This window comes from Colias philodice, chromosome 21, assembly GCF_061535455.1.
Source record: "Colias philodice isolate Cphi_HAF_F1 chromosome 21, ilColPhil1 Martin Lab GWU primary, whole genome shotgun sequence".
In the NCBI taxonomy this organism is placed as follows: domain Eukaryota; kingdom Metazoa; phylum Arthropoda; class Insecta; order Lepidoptera; family Pieridae; genus Colias; species Colias philodice.
This window is the reverse complement of record NC_143106.1, coordinates 6,822,894-6,850,672: the sequence shown is the minus strand read 5'-3', so window position 1 is coordinate 6,850,672 and position 27,779 is coordinate 6,822,894. Positions and strand designations below refer to the sequence as shown.

The 27,779-nt window shown below is 32.8% G+C and overlaps 1 protein-coding gene across 1 annotated transcript; it reads right to left on the bottom strand.

The window, feature by feature from the left end:
- Window positions 1–1,027: 1,027 nt before the first annotated feature.
- On the bottom strand, window positions 1,028–27,763 carry LOC149479009 (T-box transcription factor TBX1-like). The gene is made up of 9 exons (XM_089708754.1): window positions 27,621–27,763; window positions 9,958–10,100; window positions 8,977–9,093; window positions 8,397–8,638; window positions 7,481–7,637; window positions 6,679–6,834; window positions 6,277–6,344; window positions 2,269–2,409; window positions 1,028–1,480 (listed from the first exon to the last, which is right to left on the bottom strand). The coding sequence occupies exons 1-9, from the start codon at window positions 27,670–27,672 to the stop codon at window positions 1,423–1,425; spliced, it is 1,134 nt and encodes a 377-aa protein (XP_089564880.1). The 5' UTR covers window positions 27,673–27,763; the 3' UTR covers window positions 1,028–1,422.
- Window positions 27,764–27,779: the final 16 nt, after the last annotated feature.

Sequence of the window (27,779 nt, the reverse complement as noted above, 5' to 3'; positions counted from 1 at the left end):
TTATTAGTTAAATTAATAAAACAAAATTGTATGAATAAATTATATTGAGAGAAACTTTGCAGTTTTGGTTTTTACCTACTCACATTTGCATTGGTGATAGGCGAGGCAGTATCAATAATTTTACCCAATTTTCTTTCTTGAAATCAATTATTGTTCCTATCAGACAGACAGGGTTGTTAAAAATACTTAAAAGTATGATTAAGGAATAAATAAAACCATTTATTTTATGTTTAATAATTTACATGTATGTATTTCAATAAATATTGTATAAGTACTTAAATGAACTAGATTACTTTAGCACATTACTTTGGTTTCGTTTTCTTACAATAAACGGCATATTTAATAATGATTTAATGAAATATATCAATAATATACATTATTTTGTATGAAATGAAAAAAAAAACGTTTATTTATACACAATAATATAGAAATATCTTAAATTAAATTCCTACTCTAATAAAAATGGCACTGTTAAGGCACTTCAGTGTTCTTGGTTCCTTTGTGAAATAGTTTTAAATTTATAAGTATTTAAAGTAAGAGATATTTAAATTTAATCAAAAATTATTTCTTTTTTAGGGTTCCGTACCTCAAAAGGAAAAAACGGAACCCTTATAGGATCACTTTGTTGTCCGTCTGTCCGTCCGTCCGTCCGTCCGTCTGTCAAGACCCTTTTTCTCAGGAACGCGTGGAGGTATGAAGCTGAAATTTATATCAATTACTCAGGTCTACTGTCCCTTGAAGCTGTGAAAAAATCAAACTTCTAAGCCAACGCAATCAAAAGATACAGCCGTTTATGCCGCAAATTTTCGACACTTGCAAGGGAATCAAAACCTACAGGGTGCTTCCCGTGAACTCAGAATCTTGAAATTTGGTATGAAGCAACTTCATATAGCATAGATAAAGGAAAAATTACGAAAACCATAAATTTTTAGTTACGTCACATAATATATATTTTTTTAATAATTTTAAACTTACTACCACGGAACCATCGGTGCGCGAGTCCGACTCGCACTTGGCCGGTTTTTTTTTAATATGAAAAGTCACGAAATAAGCTCTATTACAAAACTATATAAAAGAACTTAATATTACATATATAATTTTACCATCAAATAAGGGACAAATCTATAATCTGATTGGTAATGTAAGACAAAAATAAATAATAAAAAATGTTTAAAAACACGTTTTTTTAAAAATACACTATCGCGTCACCCGACTTTTTATCCCTCATTGTATTATTTATTCGTTAATTTGGAATATTCAATTTTTCAATTAAAATAACGAAACCTCATTCATAATACCATAGACTATTTGAAAATTTCGATTCAAACTCGTATAAATTGAACATAAAATAAATACTTTTCTATCAATGTTCATCGTCTTTAATCTATATCACATACTTTTGGCATAGTGTGTATTTTTTGTTTATCTGTGGGCGTAATATGCTGAATAGGCGCTATTGTGGCCTGCGTGCGGTTGATATCTGAAAAAAAAGATAATATTATTAATAAATATCATGAAATAATGTAATTTATTGAATGTTTTGCATATACTTTGTTCTTAATGATAATTTCTATACATTCAAATTAAAAGCAGCGCAAATTTTTTATGTAAATAACTGTTAGCGTGTAATTTCAAACTTATTTCTAGAGCGCGCTCTAGAAATAAGTTACTAAGTATTTTTATTTTCATGTAGTTGCGAAAGCATCGCCTTCATGCTTCTAGTACAGTAGTTAAGGTATGAACGTTAAACTGATAGACACTTGGTTCGATTCCTGGTGAGGACTAGTAAAAAAATTTCTCGGTCTGGCAGGACACAGAAGTCTGATCAACTACCCTGGCCCATAAGATGTAGGTGTTTTTTACGTGTTATGTAAAATTGTGTCATTTTTTTAAATTTAATTATAAACCATAATACCAATTACCTATTTGTGTAAATGAAATTCTTTCCGAATCGATGGTAAATGTTAAAAAATGTTATGACGCTTCAAAATTGCTTTTATAAGAAGTTTAGACTTCTTATAAATAAATGTTTGTGTTTGAGTTTGAATTGTGAATCTATACTAATATTATAAATGCGAAAGTAACTCTGTCTGTATGTCTGTTACTCAATCACGCCTAAACTACTGAACCAATTTGCATGAAATTTGGTATGGAGATATTTTGATACCCGAGAAAGGACATAGGCTACCTTTTATTGCGAAATGTGTACCACGGGTGAAGCCGGGGCGGACCTCTAGTGTAAAATAAATAAATAAAAGTTTCACTTACCGTACTGGATGTGCATGTGCTGGATACAATGGGCCGCTAGAGCTCGGGTCGGCGGCGTAGGGCTGCGTCAGCGGGTAGGCCTCCGCGGGCTGCGGCTCGCGGCGCCGAGGGACGCTGCGTTGGGGGGTCTGTTCTGGCGGACTGCGAGGGAAATCGAAATCTCTATAGATACTGCTTTCCGAACCGGTGGTAAATGTTAAAAAATGTTATGACGATTCAAAAGTGCTTTTGTAAGAAGTCTAATTGAATAAATAAATGTTTGATTTTGAGTTTAACTCTCTAAACTAACAGAAGAAAACTAATTGAATAGATACCTAAAATATGTTTGAGTTTGAGTTTGAATTTATGTTCAGTTTAGATTAAAGAAAAACGACATTTAAAATACAAAAGTTTTTGGCTATAACTTTTTTTTTAATTTATTACTAACAGGAACTTATAGGGATTTATAATATTATGTTCGCCTAAAACGACCCTCTTTTATAGACTACCAGAATTCTTATTCTGAGTAAAAGAAGCCAAACATTCATATTATGTAAGTGAAAACCACGTTAAAACAACAACAAATTTCCTTATAATTTTATAAATCCATTATCCACGTAAGTATTGAAATTAATAAAATTATTATTTTTACATTGCCAACAGACTCTCCAATTTTTACCCGACTACGGCAAAGCAAAAGGAGGGTTATGATTTTGACAGGCTATGTATGTATGTATGTATGTATGTATGTATGTATATATGTATGTATGTATGTATGTATGTTCATCTGTTCCCTCGTAACTTCTAAACTACTTATCAGAATTCGACAAATGACATATCATTAGAAGCGTCTTAATTGTCCGCTGGTTATAGGCTATATGGGGTTTCACAAAATCTAATGTGGCGCCCTCTAGCGGACAAAACATACAGAGTAAAAAAATAAAGTTAAGATAAATATGCCGTGTTTGGTATCATTTGAAAGCTTTTTACTTGCACATTTTGAATATATATATATTACTAGCATTTGCTTGTGACTTTACCTGTATTCATGGGCTGATTGCATATAATTCACATCTTTTCGTTCATAGCTTCTTTATTAGTTCATCAATTTAACTTTTGTCAATATTATGCGCCAAAAATACACTTTAACACCAAAATAGTACAAATAATAAAAAGTAAAACAACTAAAACCCAACTACGACAAAAAACGACGCTGAAAAAGAATAAAACAAGATTTTCAGAATTCCACTATGTAGAGATAAATTTTCATGTTTGGAAAGGCGTAGTCACACGTTGTCAAAGTGCTACGGTAGATATATGTAACGTGTGACTACGCCTTTCCAAACATGAAAATTTATCTCTACATAGTGGAATTCTGAAAATCTTGTTTTATTCTTTTTCAGCGTCGTTTTTTGTCGTAGTTGGGTTTTAGTTGTTTTACTTTTTATTATGACTTATCATATTCTGAATACGAATTGAATACTATCATATTCTGAATACTAACATAACTTATGTTAACATATTCTGAAATGTATCTAACAAAGATTTTATAGTTACAAGCTTTGCTCTACCAGAAAGCAAATTACGCTAAGATATATTCATATATATCAGCTTCTATAATAATAATTTCATATCATTAAGATAATTAGAACTGAAACGTAATCCCGCCTCCGTAGGCGGAGTCGTGTTACATCGCTAATATATATTTTGACAAGCAACGACAAATGGCAAACATAACTATAACATAACTATTCTAGTGTTATTAATCGATCGTACCAGGAAGATACGAAAAACTTTATGGTGTCCATGTGTTTTGGTTTTGAAGTAGGTACTATAGAGCTTTTTGTTTTTGACTTAGTGGGTGGTCAAATATACAAAAAAAAATTGTGTGGTTTTATGAAACCACGGTAAAAGTGAAACTTAGGCACAAAATTATCGTATTTGTACGATAATTATCGTACGGTTCCGAACACTGCTTTATACCTACTCGGCAGCCGACCGTCACGCGACATGCGCTACACAGACCAAAAAGTTTGAGACGATGTAATAAAAGTTTCACTTTAAAATACCATTATATCAATTATATCATTTAAATTTTAAACATATACAAAGCTTTTTATTTCGTTGGTTCAGATTAATTTCTTGAGTTTCTTTTTATCTAATCAAAATTAATAATACCTATGATAAATAAAAACCATATAATCACTTAGCAAACAAAACCGTCACGAAAATCAAAGTAGATAGAATATTTTAGATTTTTTTGGATTATCACAAAAATATGTTCTACAGTTTGAAAAAATCGGAAACATGGTCACCCTACCACGAGCCATTTTTGTCCCAACCGTAACTTGCACACATGGCGTATAATTTTTTGCTGAACATAATTAATGACTAATTTGTTTATTATCAGAACTCGGAGTTTCGTAATGAATCACTTTCTATCGCAAAGTAAACAGATATGTTATTCTTTCACAAACAATCCAAACAATTCAAATGTAATAGAATACCGTTACCTATTTTAAGTACCTATAAGATAAATATATATTTGTGTTTAAAATACTAATTTCTATGAAACGATATTAGGTACCTACTATGACAACTAAGACTTTCGGTCTAAGACAGGAAAAAGATATTAATTTATGAAGAAGTTGCATTTCATTTAGATTAGAGGATGATTGTAATATAAAGTTTTACATTACGTATGTATTCCGTATTATACACATAAACAGAAAATTCACAAATTATTATTCTATACTATTGTTTAAACCATAACCTAACGGGTATAAATAAACGAAAACCTGAACAAACTTTTAGGCATCATAAAAATCTAGCCTATGCTTGTAAAGTTATAAATAAACGATGTAAATAGCCTAAAAACGCAATCTTTACATACTTTCCTAGCCAAACCCTATAAAATGCGTCATGTATGTACCACAGGCTCCATCCACACAACGCAATTGGATGAAAACCAGAAATGTTTACCTTTACCGTGAGTAAATAATCACCTCTGTTTAAAATCAAATGTATGTACTTTGATTTTAGGTACATTTTTATATACAGCAGATCGTAAGATGCGAGATTGACTTTAACTCTCCTGTTATTGTATTGACCTATATAAACTTATACCTACAAAGGACTAACAAAGAAACACTTTTAATACTTGTAAAAGATGTAACCGTAAATATTTTGATAATGGTTCATAACAAGACGGCCATAGGACGGCGATCCCCAGAGCGACACGTATTGTAAAAACTATTTAAAAAAATATTTTGTTCTTGATATTTTGCATTAAATGGACAATTTATAGAATTGATTCGTATATTAAGCTGCAATAATATAATTTCTTTCAAATTAAACGACCTAATTAAAACACACAAAAAACAAACAACTATTATAATACAAATTCGAAACAACAAAAACCGAATTTTAATTATCCGTATTCCATAGCGCGCACATGTTTTTATTTTGGCGGGAACGGATGACATCCCGTCCGCCATAACTGTCACCTAACTCTTTACTCTATGGCTCGCTCGTAAAACTAAATCGTCACCGGCTGCTGAAAAGCGCTTGAACCCCCACAAAATTGCTTTGTGCTCAATTTAATCATTACCGTGTGTGATTCATAGATATGTTGTGACATGGTTGTGGTTAATTTGACTTCCCTTATTTATTTCCTGCCTTTAAATTTTAATTCGACCATAAAGCTACGTTATGTTTGTTTAAGTTCGAGAGTATTTTCAAAGCTATTGCTTAGTAATTAATGTAGATAATTGAGTCAAGTTTAAATGAATCGTTTCCCAGATTGTTCTTCAGATTTAACAAGTTAAGTTAAAATGAAACTAATTATTAACTAATAATTATTTTCATTTTAACTTGAACCCTGCAGAAAAATTCTAATCGTGTTTGAAGTTTGCTAATTAAGAGAGGAGAGAAATAAAATTATTGTCATTTAAAATAGCTAAAAATTAATCTCATATTTTAAAATCTATGCTATTATAGTAACAGAAACACAAAAATATGAATACATACCAATCGTCCGGGTCGCAATCTCGGAAGCCTTTTGCAAATGGATTACTGGCTATCTTTAATTGTGTTATCTGTAAGAAATATATTTGTTTGAGTTAAATTCAAATCATAAGAATCGATTATTAAATAAATATTTGGACATACGAAATTAAATAAAGCAAATTACTCATAAACAACTAGACCACACTGTTCTAGTAATGATAATCCTACATTATCTGACACAATAGTTAAACGATTAATAAACCCTCAGAAGAAGAATATATTATATTCTTATGTTAAAGATCCTTATATTCAATATAAGACGGTATGCCATAGGCGCAACTTAAAATAGTCACAATTTTGTGCGAAATTGTCTCAAAAATTTACAAAAAATTTACAACAATGGCTAGTGATAAATAAACTTACCCTATGATTCTGATAAGCCGTGACCGCAGTGAAGCCAGTTTCCGGGAATATAAAAGTGCGATACGGCACCGTTCCCGGGGCAGAGCTCTGCCCGTCCCCGGGCAAGTACACCACGTGCAAGCGGGGTTGGTAGCGGTGCATCGAGTTTAGGATTATCTATGGAATTGTTTAGGTTTAAAATTTTTGAATTTGGAAAAAATATGACTAAAATAATAAAAATATATTTTAGTATTTTCTGATGTTTGATTTTACGCGAGTATTATACATTTAGAAATTAAAGACTTTTTAACGGATTTTAAACGCGATTTATTCATTCTATTACTACGGGGAGACTCCCCGTGACCACGCTCGCTGTAAAGTGTTCGAAACGTCGGGAAAATAATAGAATGAATAAATCGCGTTTAAAATCCGTTAAAAAGTCTTTAATTTCTAAAAATATATTTTGATGAAAAATTAAAGTTGTTGCACAGGTTACATAGGTATATGTATTATGTATATTAAAATAAACATAATTTATTATTTTAACAATACATAAAAAACTAAATAAGTAGGTGCCAACTAAATTATAAGTGAATCAAGTTAATAAATTACGGGTATTATAATAAAGGCAATAGGCATTTAAATTAAACCATCATAATAAACGTATCTCACCCAAAATCCACTTCTATTCAGACATACAATGAAATTAAAGGAAACAATTAGTACATATTTATATGTAAACTAGTCGCTATAACATCATTCCTTAGAACACACACACATTTTTCCGTCTTCCATCAATCCACACAATATAAAATATACATACATGTCCATTATCATCGAGCTGGTTGTTGGTCAGCTTCAACTTATCGAAGGACACGAGTTGTCGCATCCAGTGCGCGCCGGGCGCGGGCGAGTCGGGGTGCACGTGGATACGCGGCGGGGATACTGGGTCCGCTTTGCCCGCTACTACCCAGCTTGAACTGTTAAGAGGATAAAAATAAATAAATAAATAAAAAGCCTTTTATTTTCTTCTTAAGCATTTTTACAAGTTTTAATTATTTAAAACATTTTTTTTTATCTATGATATACCTAGTTACATTTAGTTCATAAATTTATACATTGGTAAACCAGAAATCATTGCCATCAGATTCTGGTTTACCAATGTTTAGAGGATAGTGTAATGAAAATAATGGATGGCTCTACCCAATAAAGAGACTTCAGACTATGGCCTTCAGACTATGACCCTATGTCCAGATAGATATCCATCTGGATATAGGGCCAAAAACAAAGAGAAGAAGAAGATAATAGATGCGCGGGGAGAAAGGGGCTTTTTTACCCGCTACTACCCAGCTTGAACTGTTTAGAGGATAGTGTAATGAAAATAATGGATGGCTCTACTCAATAAAGGGACTTCGGACTATGGCCTTTAGACTATGTCCAGATAGATATCCATCTGGACATAGGGCCAAAAACAAAGAGAAGAAGAGATAGATGCGCGGGGATAGAGCGTAAGTGGTGTAGTATATTCAGTTATATTTCGCGTACTGATCGTGTATAGTTAGTTTGGAATGAAGACGCAAGCATCCGCGTTACAAAGAATACGCGATCAGTACGCAAAATTCGGGTATATATAATTGTAATCACAGACTTAAAAATAGCATTACAATATATACACGAGCAGTTTCTTATAGTTGCGTTCTGACTATGTACCTATAGATTGAAAAGACGCGGCCACGTACCTGTGAAACGCATAGCGATACCGCTTATCATCCAACGGCACGAAGTCCACAAGCAACAGATACTCCGCATTAGGCAGCAGACCAGACAACCTCGCCTGTAACGCCGGGAACATTCTCCTCCCGGCCTTGGTGACTATCATCTCTGTTCCGAGCTCGTGGAAGCTTCTCCATAGCGCGGCTAGTTCTAGAGATGCTGTACATCGCGCGACTGCTGGGTGCAGTGTTACGTTCTGGTTTGATACCTGTGCAGAGGATACAAATCCATACTAAGATTATAAATGCGAAAGTAACTCTGTCTGTCTGTCTGTTACTCAATCACGAACCAATTTTCATGAAATTTGGTATGGATATATTTTGATACCCGAGAAAGGACATAGGCTACTTTTTATCCCGGGAAAATGACGCAATCCCGGAAATCCCACGGGAACAGGAACTATGCGGGTTTTTCTTTGTCTGCGCGGATTGAAGGAATCTTTCAGAATGTCCAACAAAATTTCTGCATTTATACGAAGTAATATTATCTCAATGCATTTATACGAACATTTACGGTTTATAATATTCATAGTAATTATGACATTACCGGCATTCGTGGTGGCGGCTGCGGCGGTGGAGGTGCGACCTGCGCTCCATGGTCCCTGCAGGTGCTCTCGCTGAGCGCCTGCAGCGGGGAGTACGTGCTTCGGGAGCATACTGCACTCTGTATGGATAAATAGCAAAATTATCACATTTTGAGAAAACCCACGACATATAAAAAAAGACGGGTTGCACTCCGGGAGTGCCGGCAGAAGTGAAAACTTGATTATTAACATTGATCATGTTTGATCATAGATGTTTGATATTTTGGAATGGTATCCGTCTTACGCTTTTTCGATCAGGTCACGTGTCCTGACGCGTGTCCTGACGTGAAGATTTTATTCCCATTACAGAAAAAGTGCTCAACGCCGCTAAAGAAGTTTTCACTTCAATAAAAAGATTAAAAAGTAGGTAATTGAAAATGATGTGATAATTTTAAAAGACAACATTAATTTGTATTAAGTTTTACTTAATAAACATTCAACTTTATGTTATCAATAACTCAACTAATAATTAAAAAACAGTACCTACTATGTTTAATCTATACTAATATTATAAAGCTGAAGAGTTTGTTTGTTTGTTTGTTTGTTTGAACGCGCTAATCTCGGGAACTACGGGTCCGATTAGAAAAATTCTTTCGGTGTTAGATAGCTCATTTATCGAGGAAGGCTATAGGCTAAATATTATCACGCTACGACCAACAGGAATGGAGCCACGGGGGTGAAACCGTGCGGAGCAGCTAGTGATATTATAAAACAAATAATTTGGTAAGTATATTTTTAAAAGGGCTCAAGGCTTTTTGTTGCCAAACATAATTCCGTCCCCGAGATCTCTATTCCACCATCATAATAAAAAATGTTCGAGAATTAGATCACGCGCAAAACGAAAAATTTATTTATACAGAAGATTGAACTGCTACTACGTAGTACGTACTACAAAAATTACTTTGACCAATGACCATATCATTGATAACTAAATTAAAACATACATCAGTATAAATCACAGGCGCGTTCACATCTCTGGGCGTGTTATGTAGCGAGGGTAGCACAGGGAGCTGGTCTTGGTCCCGGCTGACGCGTTCCGCTAGCGACTGCAAATACGCGCCTCGAGGGAACTGACTTGATACCACACCTGGGGAAATATTAAAGAATTTAAAACTTAAAATACTGTACAAATAGTTTTATGTTCGGTGGAACCAGATATGCTTTATATAAACAACTAGCTTCCGCCCACGACTTTGTACGTGCATCCCCGTTTTTCCCCGTTCCCGCAAGAATTTCGGGAAATCCTTTCTTAGCGGATGCCTACGTCTTAACATCTACCTGCATGCCAAATTTCAGCCCGATACGTCCAGTGGTTTGGACTGTGCGTTGATAGATCACTATACCTTTGAGTTTATATATAAAGATTTAATGGACTAGTCAATATAGTTAAATGTTTTTAATTTAAGTAATTTATTGCTCTATGCATTCCATTGTTGAACCTTGATAAAGATAGTGTTGTAAGACTGTGAACGACTAATTGAACTTCTCCTGCATCTATCTATTGTAAAATAGCTAGCCGTAGATTATCAAAACAAAATACAATAATTCCTACTAATTTGAAAGCATAAAAATAATTTTTAAAAAGTAAAAACTAAAGCCCGACTACTAGAACAGTCTAAAAAGCACCTACTAAACAATAAAACAGTCTCCGCTGAAACTATTTTCGCAAGCCGTGGTCCGTTTAAAAGCCGTGGTCGTAAGCCACCTTACGCAACCATATCTTTGATATTACATATAATATTATGGATCCTGGATCTTTATAATATGAACCCGCCTACTAGCACAAAAATAATGTAGGTTTATACAGAAATATATCCAAGTTCGGTTGATTCCAACAAAATGTAACCTATCTGAAGAAGCAATACCTTTTAGGTGTTATATCTTAAGATTCATTATTACATTTTAGTTAAATATCTTGAACTCATAATCATTTTTGCATTTCAATTAAATGCTATTGTAATCCGTCTTTCTACTCATGTAATTACATGGCGTCGCTTTTACGCAACCCTACAGTTTCAGTTCAATCCAATAATACTTAATTAAACAGGATTGCAAATATTATGTATAGGATTGCGTCGGCTCTTTTCACAAAAATCTGAATACTAATTAGGTATTTAAATTTTAAGCCGTAGACTATAATATTTGAAAATCTAACGGTCATCACTGAAAATCGCATTGCAGAAAGTTATTCTGCGACACATATAATAATCAGCTATTTACCCCGCGGTTTTTTAAATTTTGATGTTATTCAACATAAAAATAATGTTTCTATTCGAGGCAGTAGTTCCTGAGATTAGCGCTGTTACCAAACAAACTCTACAGCTTTACATAAGAAGTGATAGATTCGCTGATGAAAAGGTCATAATAATATGATAGCCGCTGCAAAGTTTTTCATATAATTTTAAGCCCTAATTTTGTGTTTTCTTACCTTTTTGTGCTTTTTTTACTGTAGTTCATATACCTTAGTATTTCATCACATTATAATAGATTATCTTACACTGTTTATTTATACTTTATCACAAACACAAATGAATCTTCCAGTTTCACAAAAACCCAACAGGATACGAGTTCCCGTCGCTAAGCGTCACATCACTGAAACTTGGCACCAACGCAGCGCTAATCAAATTACATAAAAATGGCCACAAATCCAAGAAAAAGATAACAAACAACCCCATAAAAATCGTAAACGTCCACTCTCAGGCGGACATCTCACTCAACTAATTGGTGTAATGGCGGGAAATTCAAAACGCATTCAGAATGGCTGCAATTATTTCATCGCCGGTTGTCAAGAGGAGGATTATAAATAAGACGGGCGATGAAAACTATACTTACGTAGAAACGACAATGATCTTCGGTTTATTTTGAGCATATTTTTATTATTCCTTTACGATTATTGAAGATAGTCTGCTGTCTATTGAGAGAAGTTTCACGTTTTCATAAGTAGATAACATTTAGGTCTAAGCATTTAGGTATATTACGTGACTAACGTTACAAGAAAATAATTAGGTACATAACGATTATGAATTAAATGTCATACCACAATTATCCTATTAAATACAACAAATTGAAACAACAGTTTAAAAAGAACCTCATGTTTCATTCATTATATTCAAAAGTAATTAAATACAGATTTTGCATAGGTACCTATAAACTTTTTCAAATGCTACCTATGTGACCTATGTCAAAAAAATGTATTTCAAATTACCTATACCTAATTGGTATTTCAAAGTATGCCTGTTTTAAATGTAATTTTATTCAGAGTATAGTTTATTATAAATATTATAATTTCAGTATATTTTGTTCAACACAATGTTTATTCAAGCAATATACTACACCTATGCGGACATTTACTGTACTATATGCCATTATTAACCATTTATTAACTAACATATTTATAAGAAAACAATACAATCTTGTTTTTTTTAAATACTGACGAAAATAATATATAAAAACAAAATTTATTTCCATACATTCTGTCAAAATCAAATATGCGATCATACGTGACAAAAAAAAAAACAAAAAATATATCAAAATTATACTAAAGAGACAAGTATGAAATATAATGTACCTACAATAAAAAATATACTTTATTACATATAGATATATGGATGCATTTGTCAGTTGAAAGTACATAATAATTTTTTGCACCCGTTGAATGAGTATAATAATTGTCACTTATTATTATTTGTACGCGGGTATTAATGTCTCGCATTTGCTCTTAAATCATATCACAAAAGAAAATACGTGCATCTCTGCATATTGCATCGAAATTAATTACGTTGCTGTTTTCTTTAGTGCTCTTATAAAAATGTTGTTTGTTATAGCCTAACAATGCTTTGTTTAAAAATACACTTAATATTGAGATCTTTGTTTTTGGGTACCTACGTCCGCGTCAGTTAAATTTTATAAAGAAGTATGAAAAAATAATAACAATTTATAAAATTGTATTTTGAGACACACGATGAGAAGACACTATTAAAATTAGTTAATACAATCCTATAACTATTAAACCTCACGTATCATTCACCTCATTTATTTTATAAGGCCAACAAATTGCTTACACACGCAAAAAACCTATCGCTATAAAAATAAACATGATGCATGAATGCAATTTATTTCAAATCCAATATTTTAATTTAACTTTTATAAACACTTCCTGTCCCTACATATGCTATCTACTTTCTCTATGATGCCTGTAGGTACCTTAAAAACAATATGTATTCCTAAAAGGATGCTATAAGAAGAACCGTCTTTGTATTTTCTCTACGTTTTGTTTCGTTAGAAAAGTTCATTCTCTCTATAAATCTAATCTAGTGTAAACATAGAACAAAGTGTCACGTCCGTTCCACTCCAATTACCTTTATGACCCAGCACTTGCCAAATGTATTGATAATTTAATTATAGCACAATACGTGAATAATAGAACAGTCATTAATTAAGAATGCTTATTCAATATAGTGCGCTGTGTAGTATTTTAAATAGAATCGTTACATTTATACCTATGTATTTTTATTTATTTCATATTATAATGTCATTCGTTTACATTTATTATTCTAGACTTTTATAAAAAGGAATCACTGTTTATAGTGCAGAGAAAAGTACAACAAACAAAAATACTAGACAGATAAAAAAACATTGTATAAATTTTTAGGGAATTATTATCGGAATTATTATCATTGATTGATATTATCTGAATGAACTCGGAAAGTTAACATTGTTACCTTACATACATTGTTATTTGGAATCCAACTTCTTTCAATTCTGTTTTGCATTTATTAATATTTGAAATATTCACTGTCGTACGTGTGCGGATCACATTTGACATTGCTTATTGTTCTCTTTAAATTATACTTTTAATTCAAATTTATTATATCCATACTAATATTATAAATGCGAAAGTAACTCTGTCTGTCTGTCTGTTACTCAATCACGCCTTAACTACTGAACCAATTTGCATGAAATTTGGTATAGAGATATTTTGATACCCGAGAAAGGACATCGATAGGTTTTATCCCGGAAATCCTACGGGAACGGGTTTTTCTTTAAAAACGCGGGCGAAGCCGCGGACGGAAAGCTAGTAATTAATAATAACACTATTTAAAAAATTATATAAAAAACATAACAATCGAGCAGTCGTAATATGTCTTAAAAATGTAATTGACTTCTGTCTGTAACAAACAAACTAAAATTGCAAAACAACAATAATTGAAGTGCCATCAGAAAACATACACAACTTCAACGCTTACAATCTAAAGCTTTATTCACCTCGCACATTGTAAAAAGCTCCTAACCTAAAACAATCATGATGCAGTGAAACAAATGGTGTCATTAATAAACGCATAACGACTGTCTAATTACACAATAGCAGGTACGCAGCCAATTATTGTCGTCTCTTATAGCACAAATGAAGTCGCTTCCTAAACAATAAATCCGCATTGATTGAACGCTATAAATCTCCGGGTGAGGGCGCCGCGTAGGGTTGTCACCTTGAAATTAGGTACATAGTTTGTTTTAATCCGTAACGCAAGGCTTGCAGAGAACTTACTTACTTACTTATTGGAATAAGTGAAAAACTTTTTAACATGCTATCATATCATAATTATACTCGTACGTATGCTAAGGGTATTTTATCATAGATATTTCTTAATTCATTCCAAGGCCTAATTTAATATCCAACTGTTTAAGCAAAACATATCTACAGACAAAAGTAACATATATGTGAGAAAAGTATCTTTTCTACAGAGTGAAGCCTTTGAGTGAAGCTATACACAATAAAATTTAAATTATGTTTAACTCTGGCCTGTAAGGATCATTATGACCATTAGGACAATTATTTAATAAGGAAAAAGGCAGCCCTGCCTGAAACCCAACACGTGTAGCCAGTAGCTCAGTCCTTACCACGACACACTGATTTACGTACCCTTAACCACTTCATATTGCCACACCGAATATACTCAAATGCATCGTTGTGAACTTTAAGATTTTCTGTGGGAATATAAATTTTGAAGTAGGTGGATTGGGGTGGTCAGTTCCCACCGCATTCCTTAGCAATGAGTTAAAGAAAATTTAAAACAGAAGAGTAAAAAGTAAAGTTAAAGATTATGATGCAGTGTACATTACACAAGTCTAAAGATGTCATATACAGAAGTGAATTTTTCAGAAGTTGTTTTGACATTTTCGAGTAAATTCACATGAGCAAAGATTAACTTTATAAGACCCTAACATTACATCAGTTACGAATATCAAACTGCACTACACTGAACTGTCAGATCGTCTGTAATAACTATTCTTGCATTGTTTATCTTTGCATACAACGAACCCTGTTATAACGAGCTGTAACAGGTTTACAAAACGACAAGCACAATTTCAGCACAAATTAGCACAGAGCAACTTTGATCAGCGGCTTTGTGTCAACATTGCAAGCATAGCTCATTAAGAAGCCAATCGACAACGTCACTATAGCATTCTTTTGTAGGTGAAGTATGGAGGACACTTAGTGTTGGGTAATTTACAATAAGAACTACAGTTTACTGCTTTGGAAGATAAAAATGATATCGGAGGTGGTGATGGAGGAATAACCAATTATTTTCTACTAACTCATAATAAGGTAGAGTGCCGATAAGTTGATTACGATCACAGTGCAGAAAACTTCGTCTTGGACTTAGAAGTCCAATATGAAAGCCATTATAATCATCTTTTTTCCCTAAGTTTTTTCCGTTGTCAATTGGAATCTGTTCTTAGTGCATCTCATCAAAGTTGAAATTTGAGGCGTTTAAAAGTTTATTTATTTATTTATAATAGAATTTCCAACAAAGGACACAGTTCACGTTTATGGTGTATAAAAAGCTCAGGTTCATACAGCACGTCGCGGAAGAATTAATTTGAAAAATTTCATAACCTCAAAATCGATACATAAAGCGTCAATGGTGAAACAATAGCTAATGTATGTACGATAAATATTTGCTTCCCTGCTTTTGTTCCTGGAACAACAGGGCGATGTCGCTGTCAGTGGATCCCGATGTTTTGACTGTTGATTGACTGATGCTGCCAACAGAGTTCTATCTTGGGATCGATTCTAGATACCTGCAAATCTATCGATGTGACCAGATGTGGCTAGCGAAAATAGTAACTTGCCAGTGTTATCATTACTGATAAATTTGTACGAACTATTAGATTTTTTTAACCTTTCCTCACAACTTTAGGCAAAGGTAGATGCAAAGTGCAAACAATAGATCCATCTGTTTATAGCTTCGCAACAATAAAAACTGTTAAGTGCAGTATATTAGCAACAATCCTAACCGATTATGTATATAATATAGTCAATTTCATAACCATAGGAAGAAACGCTGTATTGTGTAGTTTTAAGAATATTATGACATATTATTTGCTATAGTTTTGTACAAGAATGTGGCTTTCATTTGTAATTTTTACCCCTGCTGCTACCCCTTCAATATTTAGACACATCACATAAACCTTCTCATACAAAACGAATTTATTGTCAACCATAGACACCAAATTTTAAACACTCATATCATAAACAATTTTGAAACGTATCTCCAAGGCGTAGAATATATAATAGCATGTTTATAATTAACATTGCCGCGGTTGCTAATGGTGATTTGTGTCCCAAGCCTCGTTAGCTGCTACCGATGCAATAATGTTGCTGTTACGAACTATTTCAGTTCTAGAAACATCTTTTGGGTTATTCATCTATACTCTTTATTAATATCTAACGTATGTTGGTTTTCTACCTAGGGAGAGGACCATAGGGAGTACCTACAGCGCGCGTAGGTTATATTAGAAAATATTTTTTGACATTCTACACGGATGCGTGGATAGATTTTGTTACGTTTAACAAACATTAGAGACTTAGCGAATGTTTCCAGTAAATAAAAATTGACGATATACATGGTGATACTATTTACAATATGTTTAATACACAAAACAGAACAGAATAGAAGATCAGCAGATAGATAACCCGTGTTAATTATGCGTAAAAGCACCATAATAGGTCTAGCCGAATTTCGACGGCACGTGTCGCGGTGGCTGTACATTCGATAAATCTGCATTTTATAAAAACCACGACGTATAATCGTCATAAATTGCTAATTCTATAACAAGAAGATTGCAAATTTATATCGTTTTGTTACGTATCTTTTAAATACGGCATAATGAACAATGATCAACAATTTGTATGTATGATACCACCCCAATACGTTTGATTTACGGGGCGAGGCAGGTCGTCACTTCCCGCCCTTATTCATAACTCTTGTCACATCGCTCACAGAAGTGTTAACGCGGTTATAGCAATAATTAATTTTAAACTCTTCGTTGAACTAAACTATACATATACTAGCTGTTCGTTTCGGCTTCAACTAAACCTAACTAGAACGTTGCTTTTTATTTAGATTATAATTTATGCATTTTTTTTTGTATAACAAATTTCATTCCGTTTTCCTACATCAGAATAATACACGTTGGCTCAGAAACTCTATAAAGAGGGCAGGATATTTAACAGATAAATAGTCTTAACAAGTAATAACTAAAAATAATTGTTGTATTCCTTGATACAATAGATAAGTTCCCAGATGTAGGAATAAATATGAAATCATTTAGTTATCTCATGTTATTTTATACTTATTTTCTTTCATACTTATTGTTGCTTTAATTTACTAATACTAATTCACTATAACAAAACTTTACCATAAAAGGGTAAAAACACATTCCTTTTCAACGCGACTGTACCACAATAATTGAGTGCGTTCAGATATTTTTTGCCTCGAGTGTACGATTTATATGTTTGACATTTAGTGGAATTTCCTCCAATAAATTTGAAGATCGGAATAAATAACCCTGCACTCGAGTTACTAACATATCTCAACGTTACAAATTAACCACATTTTTGTCTTTATCCTACTACTATTATAAAGGCGAAAGTTTGTAAGTATGGATGTATGGATGTTTGTTACTCTTTCGCGTAAAAACTACTGAATGGATTTGAATGAAACTTTACCACAATATAGCTTATACATCAGAATAACACAGGATAGGTTTTATCCCGGAAATCCCACGGGAACGGGAACTATGCGGGTTTTCCTTTGAAAACGCGGGCGAAGCCGCGGGCGGAAATCTAGTATTGTATAAAGGTATTATTTTTGTTCAATGTAACCATAAACAATAAATTCCTACATTACTTTAAATCTTTGTACCTAGTTTTTAACTTGATAAACTAAGTTTTATTCGTTTTTTAGCCTATAAGATGTAGACCGTACATACTTTCTTTTTAAAATTGCTCAATAAAGACAACAATATCGCGGAAAAGAATTCAGAAGCGGAATTCCTGGTTGGAAGCTGCGGCGGACAATTTAGAGTTGGCATTTTTTTAACTTACCTACCAGCCTTTTTATGGTAGCAAGTACTTATTTTATATTTATAATCACTACATAGTATAAAACAAAGTCGCTTTCTCTGTCCCTATGTCCCTTTGTACGCTTAAATCTTTGAAACTACACAACGGATTTTGATGCGGTTTTTTTAATAGATAGAGTAATTCAAGAGGAAGGTTTATATGTATAATAACATCCATTAAATAGTGGAGAAGTACTGTTATTTTTACCCGACTACGGCAAAGCAAAAGGAGGGTTATGATTTTGACAGGCTATGTATGTATGTATGTATGTATGTATGTATGTATGTATATATGTATGTATGTATGTATGTTCATCTGTTCCCTCGTAACTTCTAAACTACTTATCAGAATTCGACAAATGACATATCATTAGAAGCGTCTTAATTGTCCGCTGGTTATAGGCTATATGGGGTTTCACAAAATCTAATGTGGCGCCCTCTAGCGGACAAAACATACAGAGTAAAAAAATAAAGTTAAGATAAATATGCCGTGTTTGGTATCATTTGAAAGCTTTTTACTTGCACATTTTGAATATATATATATATATATTACTAGCATTTGCTTGTGACTTTACCTGTATTCATGGGCTGATTGCATATAATTCACATCTTTTCGTTCATAGCTTCTTTATTAGTTCATCAATTTAACTTTTGTTTTATACTTTTTCAGCGTCGTTTTTTGTCGTAGTTGGGTTTTAGTTGTTTTACTTTTTATCTTGTTGAGGTTTCTAATGTGATATCGTAAATAATTACATTTTTTCCGCTTACATTGCAAACGCAAGCTGAACCCTACGAGTTTTATCAAAATAATGTACTAAGTATTGTACACATTGAAAAGGTCTACAGAAAAGTCCGCGATGGTATATGTCTATCTCTTATGGATAACCAACAATAACTTTTTTTGTCATATACTTTTTACGACAAATAATGGCTAATTTTCGAAGCAATTTTAACCAATACAGCATTAATGATTAATCCTTAACCAATTACCTAAATACCTTGAATACATTGTTCATTTAATATAGATCTGTATGGCCCTTTACACCATATGATTTGTGAATAGAAGTGTGTGTGAGTGAAGTGAATATTTTCTAAGATATTACAGATTTAAAAATTGCGGGACGTAGCGTTTGCCGCGGTACCGGCCGGCCGCCATTGCACCCGTGCGAAGCCGGGGCGGGTCGCTAGTCACTACACAGTATAAAACAAAGTCGTTTTCACTGTCCCTATGTCCCTATGTCCCTTTGTACGCTTAAATCTTTGAAACTACGCAACGGATTTTGATGCAGTTTTTTTTAATAGATAGAGTGATTCAAGAGGAAGGTTTATATGTATAATAACATCCATTAAATAGTGGAGAAGTACTGTTATTTTTGAGGTTTCTAATGTGATGTCGTAAAAAATTACATTTTTTTCGCTTACTTTGCAAACGCAGGCTGAACCCTACGAGTTTTATCAAAATAATGTACTAAGTATTATACACATTGAAAAGGTCTACAGAAAAGTCCGCGATGGTGTATGTCTATCTCTTATGGATAACCCACAATAACTTTTTTTTGTCATTTACTTTTTACGACAAATAATGGCTAATTTTCGATGCGATTTTAACCAATACAGCATTAATCCTTAACCAATTAAATACCTTCAATACATTGTTCATTTAATATAGATCTATATGGCCTTTTACACCGTATGATTTAAGTGAATATTTTCGAAGATATTACAGATTTAAAAATTGCGGGACGTAGCGTTTGCAGCGGTACCGGCCGGCCGCCATTGCACCCGTGCGAAGCCGGGGCGGGTCGCTAGTAAATTATAAACTATTCTACAGTAGAACTACCGATTAATTACACACATTTAAATCTAGTTAAAATTATAATTTACGTACGCTTAATTGATAGCATAGCCATATAACAAGCCCTTCATATCCTACAATTCTACATTATTATTTTAGAAAATTTTAAATATTCAAGGAAGTTCTGTAAATACCCGAGCCCTAATTGAGGTAATTTATACAGGAATGTGTCAAGACGATGCGCGCGCGCATAGTTCAGATTACACTCCTATAGATCGGTGATTTGTGACCACGAGGGTGGTATCTCTACTGGTAGGAAAAGGGATACAAATTGTAATACGCTCCAAATAATATCATGATATTGTGATACGTGCCTAATATTATTGTAGTGTATGGCTTTTAGAAAAGTAACTGTCAAGTTGACCTTTAAATACCCTTATAAATGCGAAGTTATGTAATTGAAGACAGTTGGATAAATCAAAATTATTCTTTCATTAAACTATTTGTTTGAATGTATAAACTATAATATGAACTTTTATAAGCGTGGAAAATTGTATGCTGAATGTTCATGGACAGATGTGATAAACTGCACGGAGATCATTTTTAAACCGCGGACAGACGCATTGGCACTTTTTTCGCTTTATCAAAATGCAGACTGTAGGAAATACTATTAATTGTTTAAGAACAAAACAACTTTAACTTAACAATTTTATTGCTTCGTATATTATAAGTTCAAAACTACGAATTTTTCGCTTTTATGAACATAAAAGTCCCATACTTATTCCACAGATATTTTCAGGTAAAACAACCTAATTGTGCACATTTTTATTTGCATGTCGTATAATTGCACGATAAAAAAATCAAATAACAATGTTTCATTTAATAATATTCGATATAAATCTCAGAATATAAACATAACAATGAAAATGTTCCGTCGACATGTGTTACCAACATAGAAACGTCATGCGCCTGTGCTCATGAGAACCGAATTGTTTATATTCAACTAAACATGCATACTAGCATTGTTTTCTGACTTTGTTCCTCCTTTTAAATATAAGATATTAATTTTAATTGATCTTCATACATCATATATAGAGCTTAGTGTGAACTCTATCACACTAAGTTGCACGCTCTTTGGTTTACATTATGATTTCGAACCAAGAACCTATTCCCATAATCATGACTTCTTGCTTTTCATGTGATTTGACCAGTAATTATTTAATCAACAAACTTTTAAGCACAAAACCAGTCTTTGAACAAGATCCTAGTTAGTAAGTCAGGCCTCTTCTTTTTATATTCACACAAATATTTACTAACTACTTACTTTAAATATTTAATTTATTCTACGCAACGAAGATCTACAGAACTAGTCATCTAAAAACTATGTAGGCAATCGAATTGTTCCATAACAATAGAAAACATCATCAAATAAACAGACAAACGCGCTAGCCACTTCAAAGATCTTGCGGCCACTTACTGCGGACGTTTAAAATTAAATATTACATAAATAAACAAATCACAAGGAGCTCCAGTTTATTTTGCTTAAATCGTTATATCGCGCCTTGCCGAGATGAGATCTGCTACAATACATTATCTATCATTCAAAATAGACACGTTTATTTTATACCATTATCGATTTTAATTTACGTTTCGATTCCGATGAAATTATCGTTCGGAAAATAAACAAAGGTTGCTATATTTTATTGGTGTTTATTTTTTACGCGTATGTTGGTACGAGAACAAAAGTATCAGAATAAGTGCGTATTTTGAAACGCTTCGGAATTGGCTTTGATTTAAATTTAGAACAATGTCTATTTGTAAATTGTTTACGGCAATTGTATTTGTTTGAACTAACCATAGATTCTGAAACGGGCTGAAAGCGTGACGCATAAGTTGCTCCATTTTTTATATTTTTACTTTATATATTTGTGAATCACGGTTACGCTGTAAAAGGAGGTCTTTGATATTGGGTTGCATCTCTTTGCATATAGGATAACGCGAAAACAGAGAACAAAAAAATGCTTACGTTAAATGTTTAGATGTCTTATAAATTTGAATATATGGTTGGTAGAGCCCTGAGCCATTACCAACCTTTGCTAAATAAGTTTTCCCGTGGTTTTCCCTAACTAACCAATACTAGGTACTTACTCCAAATTAGGCACTTCCAAAAGCCAAAGCTATTAATCGGACCACCTACAAAATATCAATCGACACTTCACTGTTGACATTTCTTTCAAATTCTCACGCTAAAACAAACAACTATTTTGGTCCGAGGATTTGAAACAAAAACGGGGGACTAGGAGGCTCGCTAATGAAAACAAACTATCGAGACATAATTTATAACACTCTGACCGGCTTGCATTTGTCATCTTTCATGATTTATTAGTAGGAAAAATAATAAATCAATTTTTGTTAAATTTTTATTACACTTTCGTTAAGAAGTAACGCGTTTAGGTACTTATATGCAATAGGTAATCTTCTTTTATATATAAAAACTAGCGGCCCGCCCCGGCTTCGCCCGTGGTACATATGAAAAATAGATGTTGGCCGATTCTCAGACTTACCCGATATGCACAGAAAATTTCATGAGAATCGGTCCACCCGTTTCGGAGGAGTATGCAGACTAACATTGTGACACGAGAATTTTATATATAAGATGAATCGCAAAATGTGTTGGTAAGCGCATAACTCGAGAACGGCTGAACCGATTTCTATAATTCTTTTTTTATTATATTCCTTGAAGTACGAGGATGGTTTTTATGTAGAGAAAACGATATGTACCACGGGCGAAGCCGGGGCGGACCGCTAGTTTATAATAGATTATAAGTAGTTAAAAGTCTAAAAGGTACTGAAAAAAGTCGTGATATAGGTATGTGATATACCTAGGTATTTATTTTCAACATCGATAAAGATATAAAAAAGCTGATACAGTGAAATTTTGACTCTTTATTCTGGGTTCCCAAAGATAGCAATACTCTCGGTTATGTTCTTTTGTTAAAAAAAAGTTCTTGTAATTTCATTTTTAAGTTGAGTTTGTTAAAAATGTCACTACTGAAATGTTTTTCATGAAACATATTATATAATAAGTACTTAAATCGTTAAAAAGGGCAACCATAATTTAAGTCTATTTTAGTTTACGTAGTTACCTTTTTATTTCATGTCGCCTTTAACAATTCGTGTTTAACATTTCAAGAAGTAATAAAAAAGTGAAATATGTCCCCAAGCTGAAAGGTACAAAATTAGCTGATAAGATTAGGGCCACGTGGGCCGTAGGATCTGCAATTTGTTATTTTTTATACCCTTGCATAGTTTACATCTGTTGATACGATGTCGTTTGTGTAGATACGGAAATGTATAGCTATCACCCACGATTTTAAATAAGAATAAATGGTGTGATGATTATTATTTATTATATGTATTCGATTTTAATGAAAATAAAATGTATCTATGCCCATTGAAATCATCTCGAACTAATGTTTAGCAATACTAGATCTGTGGTAGCAATATTTTAATTTTTTTATAACTTGCACACGTGTCAAAGCTCTTGAGAATGTCAAATGCTTGACATAGCTAGCTTACTAAACTTAACTTGAAGATAGCTTGCGATTCGACAAAAAAGTTTACCCTTTAAATGGTCACAACTTGTTCTAATCCCATTTAACGGTATTTTGTAGATTTATGGAGCACTTGAGAGTTTTTGCAATAAAATGTTAAAGTTTAAATGTTTCTCTTGAAATTGTACAATTGGACAATATTGGACGCAAATTGAAACAAACCAGGCGCATTTTTTTAAGAAAGAAATATCTTGGTGATTTTTTTTATAATATTCCGTGTTGTTTTAAATCAGACATTATTCTCCGGAGTTTTACATTTGGTAGGTACCTAGGTACGATGACCGTGTTATGATCTGGAAACTACATTTAACACGAACGTAATTAGGAATTACAAGATCTTACGACAAATATTAAAACACAATTAATGTATATTTTGCTAGAAATTTATTTAGCTTTAAAAATAAAATTTGCATAATCATCATGATCACCCACGTCGACGAATGCATATTTTTTTGCTTACATGGGCAAAAATGCCTTACGTCGGCATTAAAATGTTAAAAGAGCTTGAAATTGTAGCTGGTAAATTGTGTGAATTAAATAGGTAGGTACAGAAAATATTATTAATATGTTATTACTAGCTAGTTACATAAATTAAAAAGTTACTTTATTGACGGTTAATAATATTGAATTCCCATAATAATTTAAATTAAACGACATTGTTTAAAATATAGTATTGTATTCTGTATTATAATTCAATACATATTTATTTTTACATCCATGACGAGATTAATTATTTCATGTAGGTATAGGATGTTACATACGGCCACGGCCGCTGCGGACAGAGTACGGACCCGACACAATATCGTTCACGACAAAATATCGTCACGACGTGGGAGCGTGTTTGTTATACACATAACATGTCAAAGTAAATTAATGAGCGGGCAGGGTGGGCGGCGTTTTTTGTTGTAATTAGCCGATCGCCGGAACAGCTATGCGCTACTAATTGCTAATGTAGAATACACTGAAATTTAACGCGTACCTACACTGTCCTTGCCGGAACTGAAAACCCGTGTAGCATCTCTAACAAAATAACAATTTTATTTATCTTTTAGATACATGTAATCATCCTATTTTATATTTAAGTAGAGACTCCTAGTTCTGACACATAACTAAGTTATCTACTGTATGTCAACCAAATCATAAGCGCAGACATGCACTTGACGGTTGACCGCATTATTTTAATTTTTAAACTGTCAATTAAAAAAAATGATGATCACTGTGCCAGTAATAGGTACTTATAGGCAAGAAGCTTATATCTAATACACTGGAGATTTCAGTATGAACATTAACTTGTAACAAAAAAATATGACTGTATGTTTTTTTATCCCTTTCACACCTAGGTAGTTAGTTAGGCGTCGTCAGTGTATTAGATATAAGCTTCTTGCTTATAGGTAAAGGCATCAGCCTCCAGTCAATCTGGCCGGGTAATATCAAAGACAAAAAACCATAATGTCATTACAAGACAAAAGGTCGTCACAGATTATGTACCGTTCGACAGCGCCAAATGTCAATCGTCGATGGAAGACTCGCGCGCGCTCCCGTTGACAGATGGATGAATGAACGAACGAACGATATGCAAGCGCGCGGTTTACTCAAGCAGAGAAATATGATTGGAATTGGATGATCGATCTCTTCGTGTACTTTGTATTTGACTTTTAAATGGGCTCAAAATAACTGATTAATTTGAATGTATTTATGCTGTATGGCTGACTGTTGCAAATGGCTTGGTTAAGTTCTTAACACAGTTTTCTAACAGAATTTTAAAGTTGAACTTTACGTCTTGTTAACGTTTGCATTCGTTCGAAAAATCCTTTAAAATTTTGTTTAAAATACTTTTAAAGATAAACAACCCTACCGAACCTCCCTCATTATTGGAGCCTATATCTTAATATAGAATTAGTGCCCTGAATAAAAACGGTTATAAACTTGTGACTCACGAGCATCTTTCACGATGAGTCACTATAAATGTAAGCCATGGCCCATGTAAGAAAACAATAGTATAGACAAACAATTATAAAGACGTTCTTTAACCCGTCACGCGTCCTACTATAACATACTGATTTAGTTACGAGCAAATAATGTACGTAGGACGCGTGAAGCTTTAATTATTAATTGAACAATAAAAGATTTTATAAATAAATAAAAAATAAAATAAATATTTGCAAAAAAAAGCTTTTGATGCATACGAATTATCAAAATATTTTAAAGTAATTTAGTCTGTACTTAGGTATGCATACCTACTCGCCTATCTTTCATGATTCTTATTTCCCTCTACCACAAATTTCTTAGATAGTCATTTTTTAACTTAGTTGCACATTTGCAATGCAACCTATAGTATAATGTAGATACCTAATCATATATTCAATAGTTTAAGGACGCCGCAATTTTACGAATGATATAAAATTTAAAATATTAGGTATATTCTCTATCATCTCTGAGGACTGAGACAAGAATGATTGATTGATTTTTAAAAAATCGTTTGCTACGACAACAAGCCTAGATACATTTATGTTTTTTTTATAGCCTATATATTCGGATGATTGCGGTTTGTAATTTGAAAAAAAAACTTCATTATTATTAACAAATCAATTATGTGTTTAAAATAATATTTATAACAATCAAATTAATTTTGTTTTATTTATTACATAAATTTAAACTCACTTCAAGTTTATAATTATTCGTTGATGCCGTATTTTAAACGTTATTTCTTTTTTATTATTTTTTGTTTATTTTAAAGTTGTTTCTAGTAAGTTGGAGGCTGACCTAACTCATATAATTATATACTTCCTATTTAAAATACGGGGAAATTTCTCATAAGATTTTTTTTTAAATTGCACTCTTATTGCAATAACTATATTATGTACATTAAAATATTTATAAACGGGTAGGTACTTTCTATACATTTATTTGGACATTGAAAAATATCTTTGACGAAGCTTTTGTAAACGAATGAGTACAAAGTACGAATAAAAAATACTTTAAATTTATCAACGCACTCAAATATAATAGGTATTATATGAAAAATATTGAAGATTCGTTCCGTTAGCCAATTTTTGTCAAAACTTGTGAAAAAAATACCTATAAGTCAGTTTTAAAGCGATGCGATGTCTATTTTATTTATAGTTGAATACATTTGAGATAAAATTATTTTTCATAATAAATAGTTCATATCCAATAACGTGTCACTTGTACAATGCATAAAATTTAAAGAATGTTTGTATACAGAGAGTTTTAAATACTTATACCTACCTATTTGGATTTTACCTGCATACATAATTATCATACAGGGACTGAAAAATCAGCATGAAAGCACTTGGATAGTTAGGTACATTTATAATAATTAGACTTTCGCACAGAAAATAGTGGGATAATAATTTATTTTTAAATTCTCCAATCTTGGTCCGCTTAAGAACTGAATTACTTGTAACTCTTATGTTTTATAAATTATAAGTATCTATAAAATAATTTTGACGAGTATGTACTTATGATTAAAATTCAATTAAGATACTTGCACATGATAAGTAGGGATATTTTCTGAGTATTAAAAATTTACAGATATGAACAACTTAAGGACTGAAAAACTATTCAACTCCAAGTAGTTTTATCAGCTTAAAGAATCCGAACAATTTTTAAGATTGAAATTTAGATTACACTGAAAACGATAGGATATTCAACTTTCCGCGGCATGCAAAATACTCCCAACAACTTGACTGAAAAACTACCTAAGCATCAGCGTTCCCAATAAAAACGTCTACATCTACAATCTAAGTAAAGCCAAATAAATTCTGACCGTCCAGCTGGCGAGGTTGATGCCACTCGTCTCTCCACTCCTGGCCCTCCATCACATCACTTGGCCGATTATTTTTTCAACGGGACACTATAAATCAGTTTTGTGTTCTCGGGAGCGCGCGCATACCGTGGCGCGAGGCGACCGCTTCTGTCGTCGGCC